The 27,635-nt window shown below is 32.2% G+C and overlaps 2 protein-coding genes, 1 long non-coding RNA gene and 1 pseudogene across 3 annotated transcripts; 2 read left to right on the top strand and 2 right to left on the bottom strand.

Annotated features, from left to right (window-relative positions):
• The first annotated feature begins 4,063 nt into the window (after nt 1-4,063).
• On the top strand, nt 4,064-7,161 carry LOC111892155 (protein FAR1-RELATED SEQUENCE 5-like). The gene is made up of 7 exons (XM_052771180.1): nt 4,064-4,193; nt 4,268-4,372; nt 4,554-4,868; nt 4,931-5,369; nt 5,438-5,633; nt 5,889-6,532; nt 6,708-7,161. Exons 1-7 carry the CDS (start codon nt 4,064-4,066, stop codon nt 7,159-7,161), a joined length of 2,283 nt encoding a protein of 760 aa, XP_052627140.1.
• Nucleotides 7,162-13,114: 5,953 nt separating this feature from the next.
• On the bottom strand, nt 13,115-14,431 carry LOC122197790 (uncharacterized). Its single transcript, XR_006191470.2, has 2 exons — nt 13,730-14,431; nt 13,115-13,644 (listed from the first exon to the last, which is right to left on the bottom strand). It is a non-coding gene; the product is annotated as an uncharacterized LOC122197790 (long non-coding RNA).
• A 6,308-nt stretch (nt 14,432-20,739) lies between these two features.
• On the top strand, nt 20,740-21,748 carry LOC111892156 (BTB/POZ domain-containing protein At3g05675-like; annotated as a pseudogene).
• Nucleotides 21,749-24,808: 3,060 nt separating this feature from the next.
• Nucleotides 24,809-26,390, bottom strand: LOC111892160 (FHA domain-containing protein At4g14490). Its single transcript, XM_023888226.2, has one exon. It carries the CDS (start codon nt 26,335-26,337, stop codon nt 25,093-25,095), a length of 1,245 nt encoding a protein of 414 aa, XP_023743994.1. The 5' UTR covers nt 26,338-26,390; the 3' UTR covers nt 24,809-25,092.
• Between the last annotated feature and the right edge of the window lie 1,245 nt (nt 26,391-27,635).

Genomic DNA, 27,635 nt, shown 5'->3' with positions numbered 1-27,635 from the left:
AATTATGATACTCATTTATTGTATTTCATTCATTAAGGTGGAGATAGATTAGATATTAACTAATATGAAATTCGTTTTTTTTGTCCCACATTGGTAGAAGGTAAAAACATTCAGTGATCTCCAAGCCAATAAAATGATTCCAAGGCAATGATTCAAAGTACCAAAATCACATTTACTTAAAGTACTTGCATCTTTTATTTTCATCTCTTGCTTTAAAATGTAGAAAAATGTTCATAGCAACTTAAAAGTGTTGATGTATTTTTTTTTTAGGGGATTGAGAAATGAGTTTATATTTTTTTAGAACGGAAAAAAAACATACACTCCCTACCGTACTCCTAAACTATTTATTTTATCTCAAGAAAAACTTACACCATGAATATATGGTTGAGGGGCACCTTTTCCACTGACAATTGATACCGTTAGGCTACAAGCATTTAAATAGATGACTTTATATTATAGAAAAAATTATTATGTAGTGGATTTTTTCTCTATGAGGGTCGTGTTTTTTCTAAGATTTTGGAGTCTTCAATGTCTAATAGTGAGTTCATATTTCTTTGTCATTTGTCATTTGTCATTGAGAGGGTTATTGAGGATCTTTGAGAGGCATAGCCAGGAGGTGTTCTCTTGGTGGGATCAGATCCAATCATAATCAAGTTAATCCAGTTTAATTTTGGTTATCAAAATATGGTTTCGAAACAATCAAACCAAAGTAAAATCCGATCCAAACCAACCAAATTATAATTTAGTTGTATTACTTTTTATAACTAAGTTTTCAAGAGCCGTGACAGTAACACTTTGAATATGGGGTTAGGCGTTTTAATGATACAAAAGATAAAAGTTAATCAAAATGTTGTAAAAAAATGCCAAAAGATGAAATAAGGAGTATGAAAGGGACTAAACTTTTATCTTAATTAAGAAAAGGGGTTTACGTTGAAATTAATTTAAAGTACAATGGGTTAGATGTTATAAGGAAGACTAAAATAAAAATAATTACATAAAATTAAATAACTTAAAATATGAAATTAAGGGGGGAAACTGATAAATTTATAAATCAATAATGAAATATAATTAAAAGAATATGAATTAGGGGTAGATTGTGGAATAAAAAGAAGTTGAGGTATTAAAGTATTAACTTCGGCTTTAAGTACATGCTAACAACTAAAAATCATCAAATTCTTCCACGTTACCGTGGGTAGATGATGTATTCTTGAGAGAGAGAGAGAGAGAGAGAGAGAGAGAGAGAGAGAGAGAGGGAATGGTTGTGTTACAGGATAATTATGTGTTATGTACATTGTATGTTGGGAATGTAAAAAGAGGTTTGATGGTGATATTCTTGATAGGGTTCCACTATTGGGCATCATGTAGAAAGTGAGTGTGAAATAGAGGAGGAGTTATTGTAGTTACACATCTATGGAAGAGTATAAACGATTTTGACTTTGTGGTGTAGTTTATCCTGAGCATGAGAGAGGGTTCATAGGAATTGAGATAAAGTGAGATGAAAGGCCGGTAGGGGTGAGATCTACAAAACCAGTTTCCATCGAAGATTTACCCCCATCCCATCATTGTACAAAATCGAATGAATGGACAAGATTTTTATCCCTCTAGTTAGGTATGGCTTAGTGTGATTATGATATATGCTTCTTTGGTACATATATCTTGTTCTTTTTTTTTCCGACGACAATGTTAAGTTGGGAATTCAGAAACATCATGATGAGTTGCAAATTCAAAAACATCATGACTTCATAAACACTATTTGGTAACAAGATTGCTACAAGTTTCAAAAGGGATAAATGAGATACTCAACAGCTCAACGTCTAAACAATATTCTAAATATAAACTTGGGACTAAGAGAAACAGGACATCAACTACATAAATAATTGGTAGATGTGAAAATCATCCCGGCTACTACCAACTTCTCCAATCAACACATTTTTAAGTTTCATCCCAAATGACTACATGAAGAGTCTCGTTAGACCAAAGGAATAAGAAATAGATAACAAATAATCTTTACTAAACTGATGATGTAAAGAAAAGTTAGAAGTAGGACCCCCGTTTACCAAGACAAACGCTCGAGAGGATTTAAGACAATCCTTTATCTAACCCTTTCACTTCAGTCCGAAACCAAGTAAAGCCATAATACAATCCTGATAAACCTAACTAATAGAATCGTTTTTTTTGGAATCAATGATTCTCGATTATCAACTTAAAAAATTAGCGTTGGAAGTAGAAAACCATTGGATGGACAGTCATGACAAACCACTTATGATCATGTTCTTGAAAAAAGTAAGTAGACTTATACACATGAATTTTTCAAAAAAGCAAATCAAAAACGCTTTATAATCCCCAAAATTGTGTTCATGACGTAAACCAAACATAATCTAGAAAAGTAAAACCTTAAATGAAACACTGTGGAGGTGTACTGGGGGTGGGGGTTGACGTGAATTGGATGCTCCTAAACCTCCTTCATCAATGAGTTTATCAAAAAGAAGTTGTATTTCTTGCTTGTCGCTAGTATGACGCGACTCTGGGAATCACCATACTTGATTATGAGATGGAAAAAAGGTTTGGTATTATCCATCATGTAATATAAATCACAACAAAAGAAAGATGATTTATGTTGAGGATTGGTACATGCTTCTTTTTTGGGCATGAATCTCAATAAAGTACACCATCTTTTTGAAATTTTCCTACATTAGGCCAAAACTCGGACTAAACCATCTTCGACGAGTTCCTAAGAAAATTCTTCAAACAACAACATTAGCAATGAAATAACGAGTATTAAAAAGTTTTTTCATGGTCTTGAAACGACGACATCAGCAGGGGGTTTCCGACGGGAGGGTTGTCAGCAGGGTCGTCGGTATTAAAACGTTTATTTAATTTAAAATAACCGGTTGGATTTAATTTTTAAATACACTAACAAGTAGTAGAATCCAACTAGTGTTTTCAAATGTATATTTTTATTTTTCTTTAGTTATGTAAAAACACCATTAATATATATATATATATATATATATATATATATATATATATATATATATATATATATATATATATATAGGTAGAGGTTCATTTGAGACCACCTATATTTTGTGAGACATGGGGACCAAATCTTAGCCTTTGATCATATTTGATCTTGTGGCTCATAAAAAAAGGGATTAACATTAATTAATCTAGCTGATTAGTTAATTAGGGGTAGATTAGTCACTAGGTTAAATTTAAGATGATCAGGTTAGCTTAATTTTCACATCATCCAGAAATCATCTCACTTGTTCCTGTTTTCTACCAATTTATTCGATGAAACAACATTCCTTGTTCTTCAATTCAATTTGATCGATATTCTATCTCCAATCTTATATTCTTTCAACCGATAATCGATTTGATTTGGACATTGATCGAACGATGCTAAATCATAGCTTTTAAATTCACGATTTTTGTGTTGTTCGAGTTCATGTTCTTGATTCTTCTTCATCTGCAATTGATAAGTTGAGTGATTTTGATCAATTTTAACTTTCTGATCATCGATTTCGGTAGAGGTTCAAGTGTTCAACGATTTCTGCTAATCTTCATCTTCAACAATTGTTTACGATCTTTCAAGCCGTGGATTTTACTCAACATCATGAAATCGTCAATTGATCAAGGTTTGAGTTTTCATCGATTTCACTGTTAGTTGCATATAATGTATTCAATTTTTAACCTAGTTCATGAATTGAATCATCAAGCTATTATCGATTTCTCCAATTTTATATTTGTATGATTTGTGATTTCAGCAATCAAACATCATCTGTTGTTGAGACATCCAATTCAGCAATCAAAGATCATTTGTTGTTGAATTTGTTTGAGCTAGAAAACAATTTAATCTATAATATGTTATTTGACAATGCATCATATATTTCATTGTTTGTTTTTTAACTTTCATTCAATCATTATGTTTTCAGTAATATGTCATCTGTTTTCTTTTGATTAACATCATCTATTTGCTTTTCATTAACATCATCTTAGTGATAAGTTCATGAGACTGCATGTTATTCTTATAGAGTATTGTACATACATTGATATATCAATAATGATAACAGTTATGGATGATTTGGATATGCATGACATCGAAAACAATCATCTCGATGAAGAAAATCATCAGTTTGGTTCTACTGATTCAGAGATTTTTCATAACGAGGAAAATCAATCGGAAACCCAAGGTAATCATTGCTTTCATTGTTAGTTGCATATAACATATTCAATTTTTAATGTAGTACAGTTATGTATGATTTAGATATGAATGACATCGGAAATGATCATTACGATGAAGAAAATCATCAATTCAGCTCTTGTGATTCAGAGATTCTGCATAATGATGGAAATCAATCGGAAATCCAAGGTAATTCTGTAACTGATATCGGTTATTCTTTATAGAATGATGTTGGTGACAAGTTCATGTTACTGCATATTATGCTTATAGAATAATGCACATATAACATTGTGGTTTTTTATGATTACAGTCATATGAATGCAAATTATTCTGATTCTATGTTAACATGGTGGTATATTCTTTTTTGTAGTTCAAAGTGACAATGTTGCAGCACAATATGGCTCTTGCAAACAATTCATTGGAGCTGATGGTTCTTTATTTTGGATTCCAGAGGTTGAAGCTAATTGGATACCTATTGTGGGTTCAATTTTTAAAGATATCAAAGATATAATTAAGTGGTATAAAGGATATGCATTAAGATCTAGTTTTGATATTAGAAAATCAACAGAGAGGAAAAAGAGTGGAATCACAACTTCGAAATATTTTATATGCAATAGAGGGGGGTTGCCAAACACTTCTACCTTAGACACAATTAGTGATCATCATAACAAGCAATTGATAAATAGTAATTGTAAACGCACAAATTGCAAATCTTTTTTGCATTCAAAGTTATACCACATTCTTCAGAAGTTTACCTGTGGCGCTTTGAACAACAACACAACCACAAATTGATCAATCAAGATTGTATGCATCTTTCAAGAGCTAAACGTCACTTGAATGTTGTTGATCAAGCTTTTATACATAAGCTTTCGAGTGCAAAGGTGGGGGAAACTACAACATATAGGCTAATGTGCGTTATAAAAGGAGGATGTGAATTTGTTGATGGACTAGAGATAGATTGGAAAATTTTTACAAGGGATATAAATTGTCACATCGGGGGCACTGATGCAAATTTGTTGATTACAAAGCTTCAGAATCGTAAAGAGAATGTTACAAATTTTACATATGAATACAAATGTGACAAGAAGCAGTTAAATGCTCTCTTTTGGGCTGATGACACTTTAAAACAAAACTTTGAGTTATTTGGGGACGTTGTTTCGTTTGACGCAACATATCGTACAAACAGGTATTTATTCTAGAATTATAAACATTTTTAGTTAAATATTATAATGGTATTTTTTTTGTGTTTTTTAGGTATTGTATGGTATTTGTACCTTTTAGTGACATTGATAATCACAAAAGGTGCATCACTTTTGGAGCTGGTTTGTTGTGTAGAGAAGATACAAATTCCTATATTTGGTTACTTCGGTCATTCTTGAAGTGTTTTGGAAAAGCACCAATCATGGTCGTGACCGATCAAGATCCAGCAATGAAAAAAGCTATTGAGATAGTATTGCCATACACAAAACATAGATTTTTGTATGTGGCATATCACAAGTAAACTTCCATTGAAGGTACTAACATTATTGTTATATTCTTATCAGTATAAATATGACATTATTTTCAATATAAATATGACATTATTGTTCTTTTCTTATCAGAATATTAAATGAAATATTTTTTGTATTAGGATAATAGATTAAATGAAATGCCTTTTTATACTATATTATATTCTAACAGAATAATATATGAATTGATTTTGAAGGTAAGCTGGGAAACAATGAATGAATCGGATTTTAAGGCGGACTTCAATAGTATAGTATGGGACCCCAAAATTTTTGTCAATGATTTTGAAATGAGATGGGATGCATTAATGGTAAAATATAAGTTGCAAGACAATAAATGGATGAAAGATATGTTTGATTTGAGAAGCAGTTGGATTCCAACCTATTTTAAAGATGTACCGATGTCAGGTCTAATGAGAACAACTTCTCGGTCGGAAAGTGAGAATTCAGCATTCAATAGGGTATCACATCATGGTTATACGTTAAACAATTTCATGAATGCTTTTGAGTCTGTTATGGAAAGGCAAAGGAATAATCAGATCAAATTTGATTTTGATACATCTACTATAACTCCAATCATCAAAACACCTCTTGAAGATATGGAGAAACATGCATCTATGGTATACACCAGGACTATTTTTCTCATGGTGCAGAGGGAGATTCTTCATTCACTTGTTTCTTGTTCACAGAAGAGTGTTACATCAGGCGTTGTTTCTGACATATGCATTGTCAAACATAAAAGGACAAATATATCAAAGAAGAAGGTAGTAGTTGAGAAAAAAGAAAAAGTTGACATCGATTATGAATGGAATTTTAATACAAGTGAAGGTGATTTTGAGATAATGTTAACATTTTAGAATATACTTAATATTCTAATAATTTTGAAAAAATATTCTAATTTTTCTTTTTTGAATATACTTATTATCCTAATACTTTTGAAACACGTTGAATTCAACAGAGAAGATCTAACGGTGAAATGTTCATGAATGCTTTTTGAGCGGTTTGGAATTTTTTTGTAGACACATCTTCTGTATTCTAAAGATTTATGACATACAAGAGATTCCGTCAAGATACATTCTTAAGAGATGGAGAAGAGATATTATCCCCACCACAGTTTTGAAAAGGACGTTTAGATATGGTGATTCGTCTGGAAATGTTGAGAAGGTTGCATACAAAGCTTTTTCCATGCTTGATCAATGCTTGTCTTCATTAAGTAATGATGACAAGAAGTTAGAAGAGTTCATGCAGAAGCTTGAAGTTTTTATGACTGGTATTGGTGAACAAGGTTCAGGCAAATTACCGGTTACAAAAGAAGCTCATATTGATAAACTTTACGGAACTACTACGAATCCTGAAATTGTTGATGTTGAAAATCCACCTATGGTGAAGAATAAAGGTTCTGGTACAGGAAAACGTTTAAAAAGTGCTTTGGAGAAGGCTACTATTCAAGGTAACAAGCAATCAAGATCATGAAAAACATGTGGAGTTAAAGGGCATAATTCAAGGAAATGTTTGACATTGTTGAATAACTCCAAGGTACAAAGTGCATATTGTGTCTAAAAATATATTTCGATTTTTTTCGTATTTCAATAAAGTTCAATAATACCATATAGATAAAAGTTTGAATTTTTTAATTTGGATATTTTTCAGTTGTTTTGGTTTGTGATGATGTATGATACATTTGGATTGTGATGATGTGTTATACATTTGAGAACATATTGATTCTTCTAATATTTTCAATCTTTAATTTTTTGAAGTATATACGAATGATTGCAGTATAATGTTTTGTTATCAAAATATTATAATACAAGATTATGCATGTAAGAATGTTATATAGGTATATGCAACATCTAATATAATTCTAATAGAATACTGATGCCATTATACATTATTCTATTAGAATATTCTACCATGGTCATTAAGAAGTGATCATAATACCTACTATACATTAAGCATTAATCACCTAATAAACCATATCAAGTTTCTTACATAATAATAGGCATCATTTTTTTTTTCTAATTTGTTCAAAATAATATAGATATTAGAAAAGGAATTGCTATTAATAATCAACTTGAATGTTCATAATAATCAACCGAAAAAAATAAATCCAAAAAAATTATTTTGTTAAGTGTTTTAAAGAATGATTGTTGATACCTTTTTTTAATTCTTTTTCTATGCTGTGAGGATGAATCAGAAGAAGAATCAGAGTCGCTTTTAGAAGTAACAACGTTTTTTTTTTTAATTTTTTCTTTGATTTTCCTTCATCTGCCTTCTTTTTCTTTTGATTTACAATTTGCAAATCTTTTATCATGAAATTTAACAATTAAAATCAATTAGAATATATGATAAAACAAAATTAGAATATTCAGAATAACTAACTTAGAAAAATAAATCCAAACATTTGTTTTTTTTTTTTTTATGAATTATTTGAAAGAAAGTGTGTTCATACATTTTTTAACCCTATCTTGACTCGCTGAATCTGTATGAAGAAAATTATCAAATAAAAACAATTAGAATATTTATTAAAAGCATTTAGAGGTTAATAAAAGCAATTATAATATTTAATCTAAAAGTAATCACAATTTATATCTATATCGATATAAATTTCTTTCCCTGTTTTTCTTACAGTTGCATTTGTTTGCACTTTTTTAGCTGCATCAATAACAACAAATTCCATTAGAATTCATATTAGTTTATGATATATAATCTGGTCACAGTTCTATAAATACATAATAACAAATTTCTAATTATCAATCAACATAAAATTCACTAGAATACAAATATTTTTTTTTGGCTAAACACTATACTACAATCATAATAAGAGATTTGTGTTACCAAAATCTATAGTATTAGACAATTTATGGATCTAAATCTAATTAAATGATGAACAATTAGTTAGAATAACATAACATCTTTGCTGATTTTGATTAAGAATATTTAGATCAAATGAAATGGGGAATAATTAGAACACTATGTAGAGTTAACATTTAGATACATAGACTCTATATAAATCACACACTGAGATTTAGGTTTAGATTGTATGCTTTATAATGCTATATTCCATTACATCCTCACTTCGACATATAAATCACTAGTGAACTATCTCGATTATTAAACATTTATTGAATACACACAACGATTTAAAGTGAAAAAACTTTCTATAATAAGAACAGATAGGTTTATTGAGTAAGAACAAGAGGTTTGTAATATTATACTTACTTGGAACAGCTTTTGATACAAAATCAGAATCAGAATCTATAGAATGAGCCATTTGATTCGATATCAAATTCAAAATCAAAAGGTTTTTAATGTTCTAGTTGATTATCGAGTGGTTTTCGTGTAAGAATCAGAAGATGAATTTCAGGTATAATCAGAATCAGAGTCTGAAACAATGATCGAGATTTGGATCAAATGGGTTTTAGGGTTCGTACCGGGTGTTTTTGTGTGTTGAAAGAAAAAGAATGCAAAATTCCATTCATGCCCCTCCGTATCTTGATCTAATCCTAAAGTTCCATTAATTCACAAAATTGCCACCGCCTATATATATATAAACACACACACACACACTAGCCGTTTACCCGCGCTAAGCGACGAGTGCGAATAAGTTTTTCTGAAATTAGTTTTAAAAGCGATTAATTCTTTTTCGCATATAGTTTACGACTTATAAACAAATATCAATAAAAATTATGCTAACAAATACGAAATCAGTAAAAAATAAAATATGAAGAGTTATGATTGTTTACAAATGTGTATGAACACATGATTGATTTACGTTATTAATCATGCAATACTTCTTTATACACCACAACCCCTATAAAATCCATCACTTATGCCATGCGCCAACGAATAATACTTTTTTTGCGACGAATAGTTTCTTTTCGGCGGACAACATATTTGTTTTTTATTGGATCTTATACTCTAAAAAATGCATATTGTATTAGCGAGATATATATATATATATTTTTACTATAAAGCAATAATGTTATTAACTGGTTGAGACTTTATTTGTTAATTATAACATTCCCTTTTCAGTTGATTTATTAATCTTGAAATAAAAATGATTTTCATAAAACATCATCTTAAAATAAGTATAACTATAAAATGATTTTATACAATGAAATTAGATTCTATAATGTGTAATTGGAATGGTCCCCATAAGTATGATCATTGAAACATTGGTTTCAGGTGTTTCCAAACACCTGGTGACACATAGCACGATTGATACAATTCTAAATACAAAAATTTTGCATAAGAATGAGATAATTGAAGTATGATAATATAAAAATTAATGAGGCACCAATAGCAAAAATATCATCCTAAAGAATACTATAAGTAATAGCATTCATTGTTTGGAAACTATGCTTACAACACAAAATTCATCTAATGAGAGAGCTCTTGACATCTAACTCAAGTTACTTAAATGTACGTTTAACAGAAAATAAGAAAGCAAACAAAAGCAGTAAGCCTAACCCCAAAATTCAAGTTTATTATTTACCAAAATCATTATATATTCAAGAGTCGAACCAAACAAAAAATACAAGCAAATAGCTTTTTCAACCAGAACCTTTACTTACTCTCTTTACCAAAAAAAAACAATATGCACACACATTTTTTACCAATAACAGCAACCTACTTACTATTTTTACCAAAAGTCAGCAATATACTTACGTTTATTTACTAATAATACAATTGTGCATACTCGTTTTCCTAAAAACATCAACATACTCATATTTATTTATCAATAATGATAATGTACTTACTCTTTTTTACCAAAAACAACAATATACTTCCATTTATTTACCAATAATAGCAATGTACTTACTATTTTTTTTTTCAAAACATGAAACTACTAATATCAACAAATTTACATTCACCATTCCAAGGTCTGAGACCTAATTTCATTTGCTCATACAGGACTAAATATGCTCTTGTATATTATCTTTTATGAATTAAACTCCTAATAATATCAATTATACATAAAAATGACAGCAAAACATTGTAAATGATCAATAAAACAATACATAATTCCAATTGCCAGGCAAGGATTAAAAATCATACTTTTTTGTTTGAAAACTCAAAAATATATCTTTGAGCTTTCGTCTGTTCATCTCTTCCTCTTTTCAACCATCTGTCATTTCCTAAATTAGTCTTCATAAAGGTACAAATCTCGTCTTGCATGTGGAAATTCAGAAAAAACCAAATTTAGGGCAAAAAACATAATTATAGAATTTGAAATCACAACTATTCTACAAAACGGGCATTTTCATAATTCAATAGGGAAACACACTTCCATATTCAAGACTACAAACAACATGGAACAAAAATTAACTTTAGATGGCAAAAAAGCTATATTACTTCAACAACATCTGAATCATTGCATAAGAAGCCATAATCAGAAAAAAGATCATTTAAAAACTTGGAAGAAAAAAACATAAATATAGAAGAAAACTAACCATTGGATGGTTTTTTTGGTCTTGGAAATGTCTTCTCAAAGTGATGATATTCAAAACCCTATAGAGGGACATCATTGATTCTTCCAAGTCCAATTTCTAAACCTACAACTCATAAATAAAAGCAAGGTTGTAAAAATCGTTCGACGGTAGCTCGACGATCGACTGGTGTTAAGGGATTAATCGGTATTGGCGGGGATTAATCGGGGACCATAGATTATTAATAAAATATTAAAATAGAATGCAGGTTGATTTTTTATTAATAAGAAAAAGAAAATATGTATGACTATGAAACACTAATTTAAGTATGCAAACTTCAATATAAATAGAATGCAGGTTGATTTTTTATACAGAAGCTTAAAGTGTAATCCAACATATTCAATCCTTAATTTAAGGCCAGTAGCTCCAATATTAACAATGCTACTGGATTTAAAGAGTGTGTGAAGCTATGATGCATGGAAACGCCATCTAGGGTGACGTACCCGTATCCGATACTTGGAGGAAACGGAAACGCATAGGAAACGGCCAGGAAACGTTTCCTGGACGTATCGGCGAAACTCGAAACGTATCAGGTAATTTTCCAAGAAGTTTCCGATTTTTTTTTTTTGCATGGGCTTTCTAGTCCAAATAAGCTAATGGATAATTGGGCTATCGAAATTACCCTACAACTATCAATATTACCGATCGGTGCCTCCCTAATTCGTTGGTTAATTTTAATTTACTATCCTTTAGACGTTTACCTTTACTGCTTGGCTGCTTGCGGCTTGCTGTCGACGAACACCTTGGTGACTGAGAAATCAGAAATCGATTATGGCTTCTAGATCTAGTTCTCAAGAACAAGAAACACAAGGATCAAGTACATTATATTTTGGAATTTTTTTAATATATATATATATATATATATATATATATATATATATATATATATGTGTGTGTGTGTGTGTGTGTGTGTGTGTGTGTTTTTTCATATTTTTATATTTCCGTATCTGTGCCGTATCCGTATCTTAAATTTTTGAGTTTTGCCGTTTCCCGTATCCGTTCCGTATCCGTTTCATGTTGCCGTATCCGTTTCCGTGCAACTTAGGTGTGAAGCTAAATAACTTGTGGTGTTTCAACCATTCTTCTTCATATTCTTCATAAATTTAAAAAAAAAAAAAAAAACTAAATAACTAACCTTGTTTTAAGAAAGTGAAAGTACACGTGAGGAACAAAAAATGTAATTTCATCGTGTGTGTACCTTTGTTTAACTCTAATCATTCATGTCGCAGTGAGCATTGGTAAGCCCATAATAATACATTCATCGACACTTTCAATCTGATAAGAAATGCATCAGATTCTATGATAACATAATATATACATTTCTTAATCAATACACTTACTTATCCCTAATTCTATATAAACAGGGCAATAAATAAGAATCAAAACCATAGAGCTTAACTTTAACATGTTGTTTATTATGTACAGTTAGAAAAGTAAATGAAATTAGAATGATAAATAAACAAAGAATGTTATGTTATAGAAATGCAATTTAATGAGATAAGATACAGATATAGCTAAAATAACTGCATATGGTTATATTTCATGTTGTTTAAAATATACAATATATGTATTTCAAAGAGTGGATAAAGGTTTATTTATCACTTTAAAAAAACTGTTTACAAAAATAGAAATTAGAAAAATTGTATAGTTGTTTTCAGAAGAAAGAACGAAAATTAATTATTTGAAGTTTTGTTTTTTTAATAAATACTATTGTTATTGAACACTATGTATGAAGAAAGTAATTTGTAATTATAAATATGATTTTTTTTTATTCACTGTAATGCTCAATTCCATTCCCACTTCTATTATTATGTACCAAACACTACTGAAAATCTTCACATGTTCCCTTTTTATTAAAAGACCAAAGTATCCTTGTTATATATAAATAGTACTATATGTTTTAATAATTAACCAAAAAATAAGTTTAATATACACAAAAAAAAAAAAATATTTAATTTTTTTTATTAACTTCCATTCTTAGAGACACATTATGATTCCTTTACATTCCAATTTCTTTTACAGATTTTATTCCTTCTAATAACATTCTACAAACTAATTACCCCGTTAACTTCTCCTATATCAAATCTTTCCCTTTGTCTCAAGTAACATTAACCACAAATTTTATACAAAAATTTAAAGCTTCCCCTAAGTCAATCTCAGCAAAAGTGTTCACAGGAGGTGGGACATTATCACCACTTGTCTCTACTGGAATATCTTCATAAGCATCAACCATGAGTACAATTAAAAAATCTGATATAACATTTGTATATGCAGCTCGAAAGAAAAATGTCAAGAAATTTTCATTTGGTCTGTGCAAAAAGGTGAATGTTGTTTTTCATTTACTGTATAAAGAAACAAAAACAATAAAAGACACAACCTGATGTAGTAAAACCATTTATCAATGAAAGAAAGTCAACATTAATTGTGTTGTACCTGTTGATTTTCATTTGAGCAATTCATCGAACACCTGGCATGCAAAAACCAAACTACAATTGAGCTCTACAAATTCTTAGGCAAACAATGATGAGAGTTCAATATCTTCAGACACAGACATGAATTGCCTACGTTATCTCTAGCTTGATTAATTTCGATACAAAAACTTTAATCGTATGTCTTGAGCTTTTGCAAACCAAAATAATACCTACATACATGTAGATGCAATAAACCCAAAACAGAATCAAGAACCAAAAAAAACTAAGCGATTATAAAAACACTTGTACAAAGAAGCCTTAGAACTGAATGCAGATAATATGCTCTATTCTTTAGCAGGTCGTTTGAAAGCCCTATCAATAACCAATTTTTAATAGGAATACACAATTTATAAAAAGATCGAACAAAAAAGTTAAATACTTTATTTATGTTCTTGATCTTAAGACACGTTAGTGTCGGTATTTCTTCTTCATTCCTTTGGTTGGTTAAACCCCAAATCAATGTGGTGCTTCTCTGTATATTAAGTCATAAGTTTTAACGTGGTGATTGCTCAATCACTAATACTAGCAGCCGTATTTTAGCAAGAGCCAAGTCGATGTATTGCAATGCTTATGTGTCCAAGTCTAACACCTATTTTTAAAAACAAATTTTATTTTCTTTCTTCATAAATTTAATTTAAAGATCACAAAAGGGTGGAGAGTTATTTGTTGTAGTTTTGATATAGTTGATCTATGATCTTTTGTGTGTAGGATCTGTTAGTATGTGTGCTTTTAGGATCCGAGTTGGTGGTGCTTTTGATACAGGTTTGGGCTATGTTCTATTTTGAATGCGGACAGATGATTCTTTTGGTTATTTTCGGACAAAACATGGGATTTTTAAAGTCTGCTAATAGGAATTTTTAGCTTTACCTACGTTACGTTTTTTTCATTCCCATTCAGGATTTGATTTTGATCTTTATATTTTTTTTTATTCACATATGTAATGCAATGTAGTAAATAGGTATGCTTATGGATCTCCAACTTCCGAAACCAGAGCATTGTAGTTTAATGCACCCCATTTAATTATTAATGCACATGGGTGATTTAAATTTCCTAATATATTATGCGATCATGGCTAATTCGATTAAGACATTACGGAAAGTGTCTGCATCGATCTCCTGTTAACTTTAAATATTCCTAAGTTAATACATACATAATCCAGGGGTTACTCATGTCCTAAATATACATATTATATATGTTTGAAATCTCATTTTGTTAAATACAAAAATGTAACTTTTGTTTTCAAATCAAGAAGTTCCATTAATTTTACAATCTATGCTTCACAATAAAAGCTAATCACTTTCTCTACTTACATATTAGTATTTTTACAAGTAATTAATTTACATTTACATCCTAACTTCAATTAAAATCACTTTATATTAATAATCCACAATTCAATATTTTGTACAAGTTTGCTAAATTTGAAAGGTCCAAAAACCGTTGAACATTTCCGTGATTTCGAGAAAAAAAACCATTTTTAACTTAAAACTAATAAAAAGCTAAAAAACATATATATAAGATGTTAAGGAATGAAATCATACATTAGATGGAAAATGATGACATTAAACATTTCAAAATTGACATTTATGACATAAGTAGATAGATCTTTGTAAAAAAATCTTTTTGAAATTATTACTTTCAGTTTTTCTCTACTAAAAAAAATATATGTTCAATTGCTATCTGTTTTTCCTTAAAATATGCTACCATGACATATTCATGTTCAACCATGACTTATTTTGTTTTTTAGTGATTAGCTAATTTTTAGTTTTCGGTTTTCGGTTTTTGTCTACAAGTTGTCCCAAATCAATTCATCCTAAGGGGTCGTTTGATAGTTGCTGACTGGGTTAGAGCTGACTAGGTTAGAAGCTGACTGGGTTAGAAATGTTGACTGAGTCCATATCTGACTGAGTTTATGATGTTTGATTATTTATCTGAATGGTTGTGCTGAATGAAAAAATGACCATATTACCCTTGTGTCGTCTCTTGTGCTGGATAAAAAAATTATAAAACCACAAATTAACATATAAAATCCAAATTAAACATACATCAATTAAAATCCAAATACAAAGTGTAATACAAAATCCAAATACAAATTGTCATACATAATAAAAAAAAAGTACACCGTTTAACGTGAACCATTTGAAAATAACTGATTAGCAATCTGGTCACGCAAATTAGTCATATAGTTAACGGCTTCGGAACCCCATACTATGCCTTCTATGTTTTGACCCTCATTTCCTCCACCACCCACATTATGAGTAACCATAGTGTTTTGTTCAAAGTTCGTAAATAATTCATCTTCAATATCGTATTTCCTTATAAAATTATGGACCGCAACACAAGAAATGACTATGTCTCTTTGCACTGGAAAAGGATAAGGAGTCATTTATTTTAAAATTGGAAATCTCGCCTTCAATACACCATAAGCACGTTCAATGTAATTTCTAAGTTGTGCATGAGCATGATTGAACATTTCTTCCTTAGTCAAAGCTCTGTTTCTTCGAAAATCGGCTAACCAATACCTAGTATTGCGGTAGGGAGCCATAAATTCACGGGTGTTGGTGTATGCGGCATCACAAAGGTAATATTTATCTGTAGATGTATGACAAATTTATCATATAAATAATATTAGATAATAAAACGTATAGTAAAGTTACAAACCTGGTGGAGGGAATGGAAATCCAGAAGTTGGGTTAAATGCAACTTCTTTCAAAACTTTAGAATCATGTGCTATGCTCTCCCATCCAGCCCATACAAAGGTGAATATCATATCAAAATTACAAATTCCAATTACATTTTGATAACATTCACCTTTTCCTCTTCCCCTATAACGAGTTTGTTGATCAACAGGCACAACTGCATGTACAAGTGTTCCATCTAGTGCACCTATTGCTCCGGGAAATATCTGCATTAGCCGTCTATGTCGTTCTGAGGTATTTATTGTTGAATTAGACGAGGTTGGTACTATAATTTCCCGTGCAAAACACATCATTGCACGTAAGACCTCATGAAAACATTGATGAATCGTTTGTGTGGAGTGATGAAATCTTTCTTTAACGGCTCGAAAACGTTCATTATGTCCTATAACATGTAAAAACATAGCCATCTTCTCTTCAACGCTTATCGTCCTACTAGATTGCAACCAATTTCTTTGTGTAAAGTGATTGCATAATAGTACAAATGCATCTTGTGAAAGACGTATTATATCGTAACATTGTATAGGACATCCGTGTATCAAATCTTGCGTATACACATATCCCTTTGCTACCTGTTCGCTAGCTCTTATTCTTTTAATTATTCTTTGCCTTTGTCAGACTAACATCAACCAATACCACGAGAATATAAGAAAATATAAAAAGTCACCTTCTTTATCCATGTGTCCTGTTAGATGTCAAATACAGATTACATTTTAATCAATAACATAACAATCCATAACATAAATTCATATAACATAACATTTCATAACATAACCGCACCTAAGAAAAACATAACATTTCATAACATATAAATTCATATAACATAACCGCACCTAAGAAAAACAATCCATAACATAACTAAACCATGGAATACTAATGTCTAACAATGAACCATAACATACTAAAGTCAAACAATGAACCATAACATACTAAAGTCAAACGTAACATGTCAATACTAAAGTCAACCAACTAATCCAAACTTTTTTCCCGCATTTGTTACCCACGACTCACAAGTTGACAAGTTAAGGCGCAACCAAATTTTCCTATTACCAGCACTTTCAGCAAATAACATAAGAGCAGTGGTGTATTTCGGATCATATTCTCCCCACTCCAAGCTTGTCAATTTCGCCATACAAGCATCCATCTCCTTGTCAAGATTATTTGCTTCGGTGAATGCTTGTGCACCCATGATAATCTCTTTTCCAACTTCTTTCAACTCATCATCAAGTGTGGTTTCTTTAGGACCATTTCGTTTGCCCCCCTTGTTTTTTGTCCGCCAAGATGATTCCTCACTAGTAGGTTGAGGTACTGTTGAGCTTGGGGTATCTGCATGAGGTGCTGGCTCATCCATCTCTGTATCCTCAAAATCATGTGTACTAAAGGTTTCATTGGGATGAGGTAATGTCGATGATGGCCCCCAACTGTAAACACCGGTCGAGGTCGTCGAATAGTTGGGTACAAAGTTCAGGGCAAGGGAGGGGTGCATTTCTCAGCTTATCTACATACTTGTTCAACTGTTTGACAAATTTAATAAATATTATTAAAGTAGTAAAAAAAATAATCTACTTTAAAAAATAAGTATTAATGTACCTTCGCTTCCGCTTCCCATTCTTCATTAGTCATGTTAAAAGAATTCGTAACGGGGTTATAAATATTTCCTGTTTTGTTTTAAGTTTTAACCACACTGCATACTTTGCTTTTAAATAGTCGTATCGGTTTTTCATTTGTTTTTTGTCGACAATAAAATTATGATCTGTTTTCAATTTCTCCACGACCACAACCCATGAGCTTGCTTTTAGTCCGCTACCCTCCCGGCCATTGCTTGTTAATTCTTGTATACATGCTTCCAAAAAAAGTTTTGTCCACCAATTCCGACTTCCAACTAACCCTAATTCTTTTATCTGTCATGTCTATTGTAAAAAGAAAAAAAAATCTAATCATCCAACATATATTTTTTTGTTTAAGATAAAACATATATTTTTTTTGTTTAACCTAAAGATAATACAACTTGAAGACAATACTTTGGAGATATCATATACACACAGTACATAACTTGAAGACAAGATCTCATATATCAGTTTGGTAATACACATATACCTAAAGATAATACAACTTGAAGACAATACTTGGGAGATATCATATACACACAATACATAACTTGAAGACAAGATCTCAAATTCTAATCATTGTCTTGACCATTTTGATCTTACACACATATGCACATAAACATATCATATATACATACATTACACAATTCATTCAATTTAACAATTATATAAGGGCTTGAAGACAAGATCTCAAATCACACATTAGTTGCTGCAGATTTCATACACAAGCAATTAATTCCTTCATATAGATAAAATCAGATTTCATCAAAAACACATTATAAATTGATTTCATGCTAACCCTTTGTTCTAATTGAATCCAAGAATAATGAAAGAAGTAATTTCAAATCCTAATTTCAGAATGAAATTATCAATTTGACAGCAAACATTGAAGGGTTTGTGATTTCAGAAAAAAAAAAAAAAAAAAAAAAAAAAAAAAAAAAAAAAAAAAAAAAAAAACGAAGAAATGTACCTGCAGTCGGGCAGTTGTGGATTCGTCGGGACTATGGCTTCGTCGCCGGAGCTGAGTCCTAGTCGGCGCGCAGGAGGTGAAGTGGCCGGAAGCTGCAGCTTTCAATTCTTGTAAACATTGAAGGGTTTTGGGATTTCAGAAAAAAAACAAAAAAAAAAAAAGACGTACCTGCAGTCGAGCAGTGCCTTCGTCGGGGCTGTGGCTTCGTCACCGGTGCTGAGTCCTAGTCGGCGCAGGAGGTGAAGTGGCCGGAAGCTGCAGCTTTCAAATCTTGTGTCGCGTTGAATATCGAAGGAAGAAAATGAATGAGCGGCGATTTGTGTTAGGGTAATCGGTCAGCATCTTTTTTTTTTGGGACCGAGTCAGCCCTTTGGTCAGGGAGTGCTTACCGAGTCAGCCACAATAAAGGCCCATCAAACAGTCTGACTACTGATCGGGTCAGCAGTCAGCTCTGACCAAACTGGGTAAGTGCAAATCAAACGACCCCTAAGACTATTGTGTGACCAAAAGAATTTTGGGATTCCGATTCACTTGATATTGCACTTTTGATTTTTAACTTCACATCTAAAATCTTTTTTGCATTTTCATTTTCCATGTTTGAGTTTTTTGTTTTAATTAACTGTGTTTTCTTTTGGCAATGAAATTATGGACCTGATCATAAATTTGATTTTTTTTTACAGATGGATTCGAACAAACTTTAGATGATGAATCAAGAAACAACCATCACACCATCACCCACAAAACTGGTAAACAAATGTTTTTGTTTTAAAAAAAATCAAAAATCAGTAGGGGAAATTGGAAAATAGAAATCATTACTATATTTGTAACCTGTAAGGCTACTGATTTCAGTTTGCGTTTGAAATTTTGTTTGACTCTGTGGCTTCATTAGAAACTGGTGCCTACCAGATGTTTGTAAAAATGCTTTTTTCTTTTTCTTTCAGTCCTATTTTCCTTTCAGCTTATTGTGATTATTTTTTGGTGGTTGTTTCAATTTGGGATTAGGAAAACAAAAAAGCTACCCTATCACCTTATGATATCACATATATGGTGTGCGTATATTATTCTGTATAGAGAAAAATAATGGGCACATGTAATCCTGGTTTGAAGCCGGCCCATCTCCATTTGATTTCTTTGTTTCACGATTAGGGTTCACACCCACTGTTTCTATTTCTCTTTAGGTTCGATTTAATATGCTTACTGGATAAGAAGAATCTGATGGTGTGAACTGTTTTCCATCTTTATTTGTTTTAGTTTTTAGTTGAAGAAGGCAACAACACAATTCAATTTCGCTAAAAAAATGATTTCTTTATAAGAAATAAGGAGGCAACAACACAATTCAATTTCGCTAATAAAGGTTTTTTTTTAAAATATATAAATAAAGATTTATTTATATCGTACAACGAGTGAGATGGCAAATGGGCAAGAAGCTGTGCCGCTAAGTCTTTTTGTATAGTAAAGCTAATTCTTTTGAAGATTTTATCAATAGATCTAGGGGTATAACATTGATATGCATGATTCGTTGTACTCTATTAAGAAGCTCTACTGCATCCGATACAAGAAAACCAAACGTATCAAATGCAAATGATATGAACACGTGTTGATTATCCATGCACGATTTCTCATGTTTGGTGAATTTGCATATAGCAGCTTTTAAAGCAGCCTATCCTGACGTGAAACCCCTGGTCCTCAAGCCCATGAGAGGGGATACTCCTGTAAGGTCCATACATGTGTGTTTCCCTCCAACTCATCCAAAAATCAAAATGTCAGTACAAAAAACAGAATTTGAGCTTTTGAAAATGTATCCAGTTTGATTAAACATCCATTTTTTTTATCATTTCTTTGTCATTAGCCATACTTTTTGTAACCATTCTTTAACGGTTGAGCTTGAATGGTAGGAGAATATGTAGACTTTCTAGAAGCATCTTCATGGGAGGAAGGTAAGGAGGAAGAGATTTTGAAAGTTATTCATTGAATTGGTTTGTTAGCAAAACCAGTTTTAGATCGCCTCCAACCTGTCAACCCAGTTGACATAGTTAAAATTTTCCTGTCAGCCATTCTTTTTGCCACGTCAGCACTCCCATTGTCTAGGGTTGATTTGAAAACTTTGGCTCAAGAACATATCTAATACATGCTTACAAAAGATGATGATGCGCCATTGATAAAAATATGATAAAGAGGTAAAATCCAAAGTCAAACAATACTTCAAGGGATTATTGACCAGATTCATCAATGTAGTCAACTTAGCTTGTGCAGTGGATGTACAAATGCATCAATTTCAATGTTTTTTAGTAGATATGTCATGGGCTTGTCAGATATTAACAAAATTATAAATTGTAAAATATTTTGTGGAGAATTAGGTCATGGCATCAGAAAATATAGTCAAAGTTGTTGACTAGATAAGTCAACAAGGCGAAATGCTTGAGACAAAGCTAAAGGTTATTGAGGTAACTTCCAAGGTTTTACAGGCAATAACATATGAGAGTGTAATTCTGCTTACTGTAAAACGACTTCATATGGTGAAAATTTGGCTTCCTTTTGTGAGAATTTTGAAGCCTTTGTTTGTTTCTTTAACAACCGATGAAAACGAGAGTTTAGTAGTTAAAATGGATGGTGAAATATGGTAATCTTTGGAGGCTGTATTAGCTTCAATAATTCTTGTATTGTCGGGTGGACAACAAGTTGAGATTTTAAATGAATGGTTAGAAAATAAGCATATTCGGTATCCAGATCTTACAGAGGTATTTTTGAAGTGAGGTGTTATCGATTCAAAGTTGCCAACAAAAGACTTGCACATATAAAGGAAAATAAGGGTATAATACAAATGTTGTAACTTATACAACACTTCTATAACACTCGGTCCTTGCATGTAAATTTATTCCTTTATTTTAAAGTTTAAGTGTTGGAGTTTGGTCCTATGCGGGGCATAGGGTAGTCTCCTACGCTTTGCGTAGGAGGGATCTTAGACACGGGATCTAAATGATCCACGCAGGGCTTAATAACCAAGAACCAAAACCCTAATTCTTGGGGTTGTAAGCCTTATTTAAAGGCACTAACCCTTTAAGGCCCTTCCATCCTCAACCTCCGTCCTCCCAAACGGCCTCCTTAGAAACCCTAATCCCCATTTGTGAGTTTTGAGCCTTTGGAGTGTTTTGTGTTCACTATTAAAGGAAGAAGAAGATTGTGGAATCATTTGGAAGCTCAAATAAGTATAGATCCAGGATTTGCATCTACTCATCCATCTCAAAAAGGTATAAAGTTCCTACATTGATGTTGTTTTATGGCAGATCTAGTTTTGCTTTAGAATTTCATGTTTTTGTCCCCATATCCATGGTGTATATGAGTAAGAGCTACTCCAAACATTTGAGTACCATTTCCAGACATTTTTAGGGTTGTTAAGTCATAAACATGAGAGTTTGGTCACTCCCATCCATCCATGCATGAGCTTTTGAGCAATCAAAGGCTTTTTGAACCTAGAGTTTAGATTAGTGTTCTTTATATGAATGCAAATGGATAAAGTCAGAGTCTTTATCCATTAAGACGTCCATCTAGTATAGATCTGGAAGTCTGGAGGGTTAACTTCTTGATTAAGCACTTAATGGTAAAATTGAACATCAGCATACTACACAGGGCATAGTTTTAGCTACCTTGCGCGTAGCCCCTTTTGTGTTCGTTTTACCTCCTTGAGTCCTACCCGACGCGTAGAGCTTCATGTATGCGGGACATAGTTTGATTGGAAGTTGACTGTTTGACTTTGACCAAGTTTGACTTTAGGTCAAATGGAGTATTTGGGTTGTAGATTGAGACTTAGTCTCTATTCGTTGTATAGGTGACTGTTAGGCTAGTTATCGGATCGGGATCATTACTGTTATCTTCTAGACTAGACTGAGAGGTGAGTTTTCTTACTGTACTCATTGTCGAAGGCACTAATACCGGCCCACTAGATTGTGTTACGTATCCTTATGTATAGGATGTTGTTATGCTATAATGATCTATTCGATTGATAGATCTTTATGATTAACTGAACTTGCTAGTTATTGATTATTTTTTGCATATGTCGACATAATGTGGTTGGATTGAGGTGATCCTGTTTTGTGTTGAATGTCAAGATACCCGAGCAGTCCAGTTGATACTAAAGGCCCAAAGGAGTAATCCAACTTATGTTATAGGCTCAGGAGCGGTCTAGCTTGTTGCTGAAGGCTCAGGTGGCAGTCCAGCAGTCCAGCCTTATGTTGTAGGCCTTGGGTGCATGTTTTGTATGTGTTGTGTGTAGGGTATATTTGGGAAACTCATTAAGCTTTGGCTTACAATTGTTGGTTTCATGGTTTCAAGTATATCAGATGATCAGGGCAAGACAAATGCATGATCGTACACATCCTCCTGGCTGGTTTATGTTGTGAGAGATCGTTGATACTCTTATTATATGATTTCGTTTTGAAAACAATGGTTGTTGTCTTATGGTTTTATGGAAAAATGTTTTATAAAAATGAAAATTTTTATCAAGATTTTTAGAATGTTTCAACCTCTCCTTTGTTCACTAGGTTATAGTCCAACATTTAACTACATATTCTCATTTCGTAAGTGCTTTGATAGGTATGTTCAAAAGAATAATAGAGAACTACTAAACATACACCAGTTAACATATGATATTTTTAATCTCTTTTCACCGGGGTCAAAATCATCAAATTGGTCCGGTTTTGTCCCACCTTTCATTCATTTATTTTAAATATTTTTAACAATAACGTTTTTAATTTTTTGTATTTTGTTTCTTTTCATATGAACACAGATGATACAGTCGGCCAAATATGGGGAGAGGCGGTAGAATTGTATTATGGCATAGACATACGACCTACTAAAATTGAAACTTTCACGATCCGTGCTTGGTATTTGGAAAATGTTAGAATGTTGATACAAAAAAAAAAAAAAAAAAAGAAAGGGAAAGCTACAGATCTAGTCATGGGCAAAAGCGATTATTGCAAAATGAATTTTATTTCATCCCATTTTCGAGTGTTCGACCATGGGGAATCTTTGATATGGTTTATCAACATGAATGCCTAGGTGTCATACTCGGGTTGATCATGAATACTTATTTTGAAGTATTATCAATTTATCATATTATTCACTCGGGCTTTCAAGTCTGCTCTCTTTTTTATTTCTTTCTTCTTCTTTTTTTTTTTCCCATTAAAATATCTCAAAATAAGTATTTTGGAAAAAGTACAACCAAGTTGAACTTTATGCGTGAAATACATCTCTCATGGCCAAAATGTGACTTCTATAATTTTAGACCGATACAACGATACTTATCAATAAAGTTATAATATACAAATTAATAAAGTACATTTCTATTTCAGTATTTCTCACATTTAGCCCTGTAAGAAATTCGTCCATTTTTATGTCCACTGGTTTCTCTTTCTCTTTCTAGTTTTGGATTCAGAATTACTATTATTATTTATTGGTTTAATGCAAAAAATATCAATGCACTTTGATATATTTATGTGATATAGCATCCTACTTTTGTTTCTTTCTATTACAAGTTTACAACATCATTATTTTCAATTGTTATTTTCTTATTAAGGTATTTTGTACATTGATAAATAAAGAAAAAAAAATCTTTCATAAAAGTAAACTGCTATTTGTTTGAAAATACATTTTACATGTTTATATTGTTAAAAAAAAAAGTTTATTTATGAATTTAAATTTTAAATTACAGAAAAATTTTAATTTTAATTTAATTATATAAATAAACATACCATATGGTCATATGTACTGTTATATTTCTAAACATAAATTGCTAATTTTTGGCATTAAGCCCTTACAATATTCCAAAGAACACCCTTCATTTTCATTTTCTGAATTGAAAAAGCATCATGGGTTACTTTCAAAATAAGCAAAGTAAATAAACTTCGCATTTTCACTTTTAACTAATAAACAGCAAAAAACATTGGATTTCACAAAATGAAAAGCCATAACAATGACCAAATATTCTAACTTGCTTATATCAACATATAGCACAATCAAGACTACTTTTTCTTAAGCCTAATACAAGAGACTAAAGGCTAAAAGAAACAGAGCTAAAAGATACAATAAGAACATAGCTCAAAGATTGACAAATCTAAGAGGTGGAAGTTAGATTATTAGTTACCTGAATAGCTTTGATTCTCTTTGCAATTTCCATTTTTAGTCCATAGCTTGCTTTTCTTTATCCTTTTCATTTCTTTGAAGCCTAGCCTCATGGTATTTCCTGTTTTTTTCTGGTAATTGTGAAATGATTTCTTCTGTCTTCTCAATTATCTCTTTAGGTAAGTACCACTCCAAGTAATCAAAAAAGTCGCCTAATGTCATCTTCTCCAAATCTTGCCACCTACTAGTATCAACACTAGTCTCCTTCACTAAACTTTGATCTACCAAGGATTCCCGTTGTTCACAACTTTCTTGAGTTGACACCAATTTCTCTGCAACATGATCTTGAGAAGGCTCATGGTTGGCGTCCAAATTCTCCTCCAAACCACTGTTCTTTACTACATTTTTCTCATGATCTTCTTGTGTTGATGTTGGCTCCTCTGTCATATGAGCTCGAACAGATTCACTGGTTTGTAAATCTTCCAATGGCTCAGGCTCAGTTAACAACCCCTTTCTTCCTCTTCGTGTCTTTTTGACATTTACTGGAAGAACAGTTTCTGCAGGTTTCCCTTTATCTAAATCAGGATCATCGGTGGTATGTGGCACTGGCAACTGCTTTTTCCTCCCTCGTGTCTTACGTTGCTCTACAGGGACGACTTGATCTGCTGCTTGTCTTACATCTGTACTCGTATCTTCAGAGATTTGATTTAGTGTAGAAATGGAACTAGCCTTATCTTCATTCTTAGAACTTCTCAATGTCCTCTTAACATTCAAGCTTTCCACCTCAGTCTTCGAATCCGCAGCTTTCTTACCTCTAGGGCGGAGGTTCCGCTTTGGTACCGGTTCCTCCACCGCATTTTCCCCCAAATCACCATCGAGCCCTAATTTTCCTCCACTCCTCTCCCTCTCAACATCAGCAGCAACTCCAGATTTTCCTTTCCTCCTAGGGTTCCTTTGAGGTCGAATAGTCGATTGAACTCCTCCAATCTTCACAATAATCGACGTCAGCTCACCGATCTTGATGCAGTCGCCGTCTTCGAGAGTGGAAGGAACGTTAGGCAAAAGCATTTGCCCGTTCAAAATTGTACCATTGGAAGAATCGAGATCAGTGACTTCCCATTTGCTCGATTCATTATCGAATTCGATGGAAATGTGTTTGGTGGAGATGCCGGCGTCTTTGATTCCGATGGTATTGCCACGCACTATTCGACCAATTTTGACGATGGATCCAGATGAATACTCTAGGCTTTCACCTTCTCTTGGTCCCTTCTCGATTACAAGCTTCAAAATTGAGCATTCCATTGTTCACGACTGTGTGTGTTTGGAAAAGAGAGAGGGAGAGAAGAGTTTGAAGTTTGAACTATGAAATGTTTAGACAGGATATTTGATTCTGAAAATTTCATTTAACCCCCTTCGTTAACCTAAACATTTCCAATTATACCTTTTACTTTTATAAATTCTGTTTTAAGTCCTTACTAATTAACTGTGTTAATTTATTAGTAGAACTGTAGAAGTATAAATAATTTTTTATTTTAGAAAAAATTGTAAAAATAGTCCCTGTGATATGTATTTTTTTGGGGTTTTGGTCCAAACCACGAGTTTTTTGGTTTTATGGTCCTTTTGGACTGGTTTGTTTGTGAGAATGGTCCCTGTACTTAACACTCATTAAAAAGAATCCGTTAACTCCCACATGTGCCTTGCACATGAGGATATTTCTGTTTTTTTACTTATAGTGACCATTTTTGCATACGAATGTCAACGCTTCCTTCTACCGTTTATCCGTCAATTACAATCCCAAACACCCGTCAACTCCCAACCTCCCTCCTTCTCCATTAAACCTGCAAAAAAACATCCTTTGTTATCCTAAGAACCTAATCGAAGCAAAAGGAGACAAGGTCATACGTTAAAGTCGAAATGGTGTACGTAATGTGGCAGATCATACCAAAAAATGAAGTTGTCGACGTATCATCCTTATATGGTAAGTTGCTATGTTTTCTTAAACATTCCTATTTTTCATTTTACCCTTGATTTATACTGAAATCCGCCAAATTTTGACTTTGTTATCATGTATAATTTTGACTTGTAGCGGGTGCACCCACATGGTTTAGTATTAAGCTTCATCATGGTGGGAAGTTTACTAAGTTACCTGATATAAAGTATACTGGAGGTGAAGTGCGTTATGTTGATTATGTGGACATAGATGAGTTTTATGTACATGAACTTGATGCCATAATGCTTGACCTAGGTTACCCGGACCCACGGATGATTGAATTGACCGATGAATCCCCAGTGATATACTAGCATTTCAAGATACCCAATGGTGAGTTTCAATTTAGTCTTAGAGCTTTAGGGAATGATCAGGATGTTATCAATCTTTCTAAATTTATTCTAAATAACAAGTTGATTAAGGTGTACACAGAACATGGGAAGACCAATCTACTCACTTACTTCATGTCTCCAAATGCAAAGGGTAAAGTTGTCATTGAGGAATTACCAAAAAATGATGATCAAGGGGTTGAATATGAGGTTGAAGTTCATGCAGAATCTCCATTGAGAAATATGAACTGTGTCAATGATGAGCCAATTGGTGAGTACATGTC

The sequence above is a fragment of the Lactuca sativa genome, chromosome 4, assembly GCF_002870075.4.
Source record: "Lactuca sativa cultivar Salinas chromosome 4, Lsat_Salinas_v11, whole genome shotgun sequence".
NCBI classification, from domain to species: Eukaryota; Viridiplantae; Streptophyta; class Magnoliopsida; order Asterales; family Asteraceae; genus Lactuca; species Lactuca sativa.
Note: the sequence above shows the minus strand (reverse complement) of the source record. Positions and strands in the feature narration are given on the sequence as shown.

Excerpts from the sequence above, each read along its gene's own strand:
- LOC111892160 (XM_023888226.2), bottom strand. The coding sequence starts at position 26,337 with ATGGAATGCTCAATTTTGAAGCTTGTAATCGAGAAGGGACCAAGAGAA.
- LOC111892155 (XM_052771180.1), top strand. The coding sequence starts at position 4,064 with ATGATAACAGTTATGGATGATTTGGATATGCATGACATCGAAAACAAT. Across the intron at positions 4,373-4,553 it reads AAATCAATCGGAAATCCAAG|TTCAAAGTGACAATGTTGCA; the intron begins GTAATTCTGTAA and ends TCTTTTTTGTAG. Across the intron at positions 4,869-4,930 it reads TAACAAGCAATTGATAAATA|AAGTTTACCTGTGGCGCTTT; the intron begins GTAATTGTAAAC and ends CACATTCTTCAG.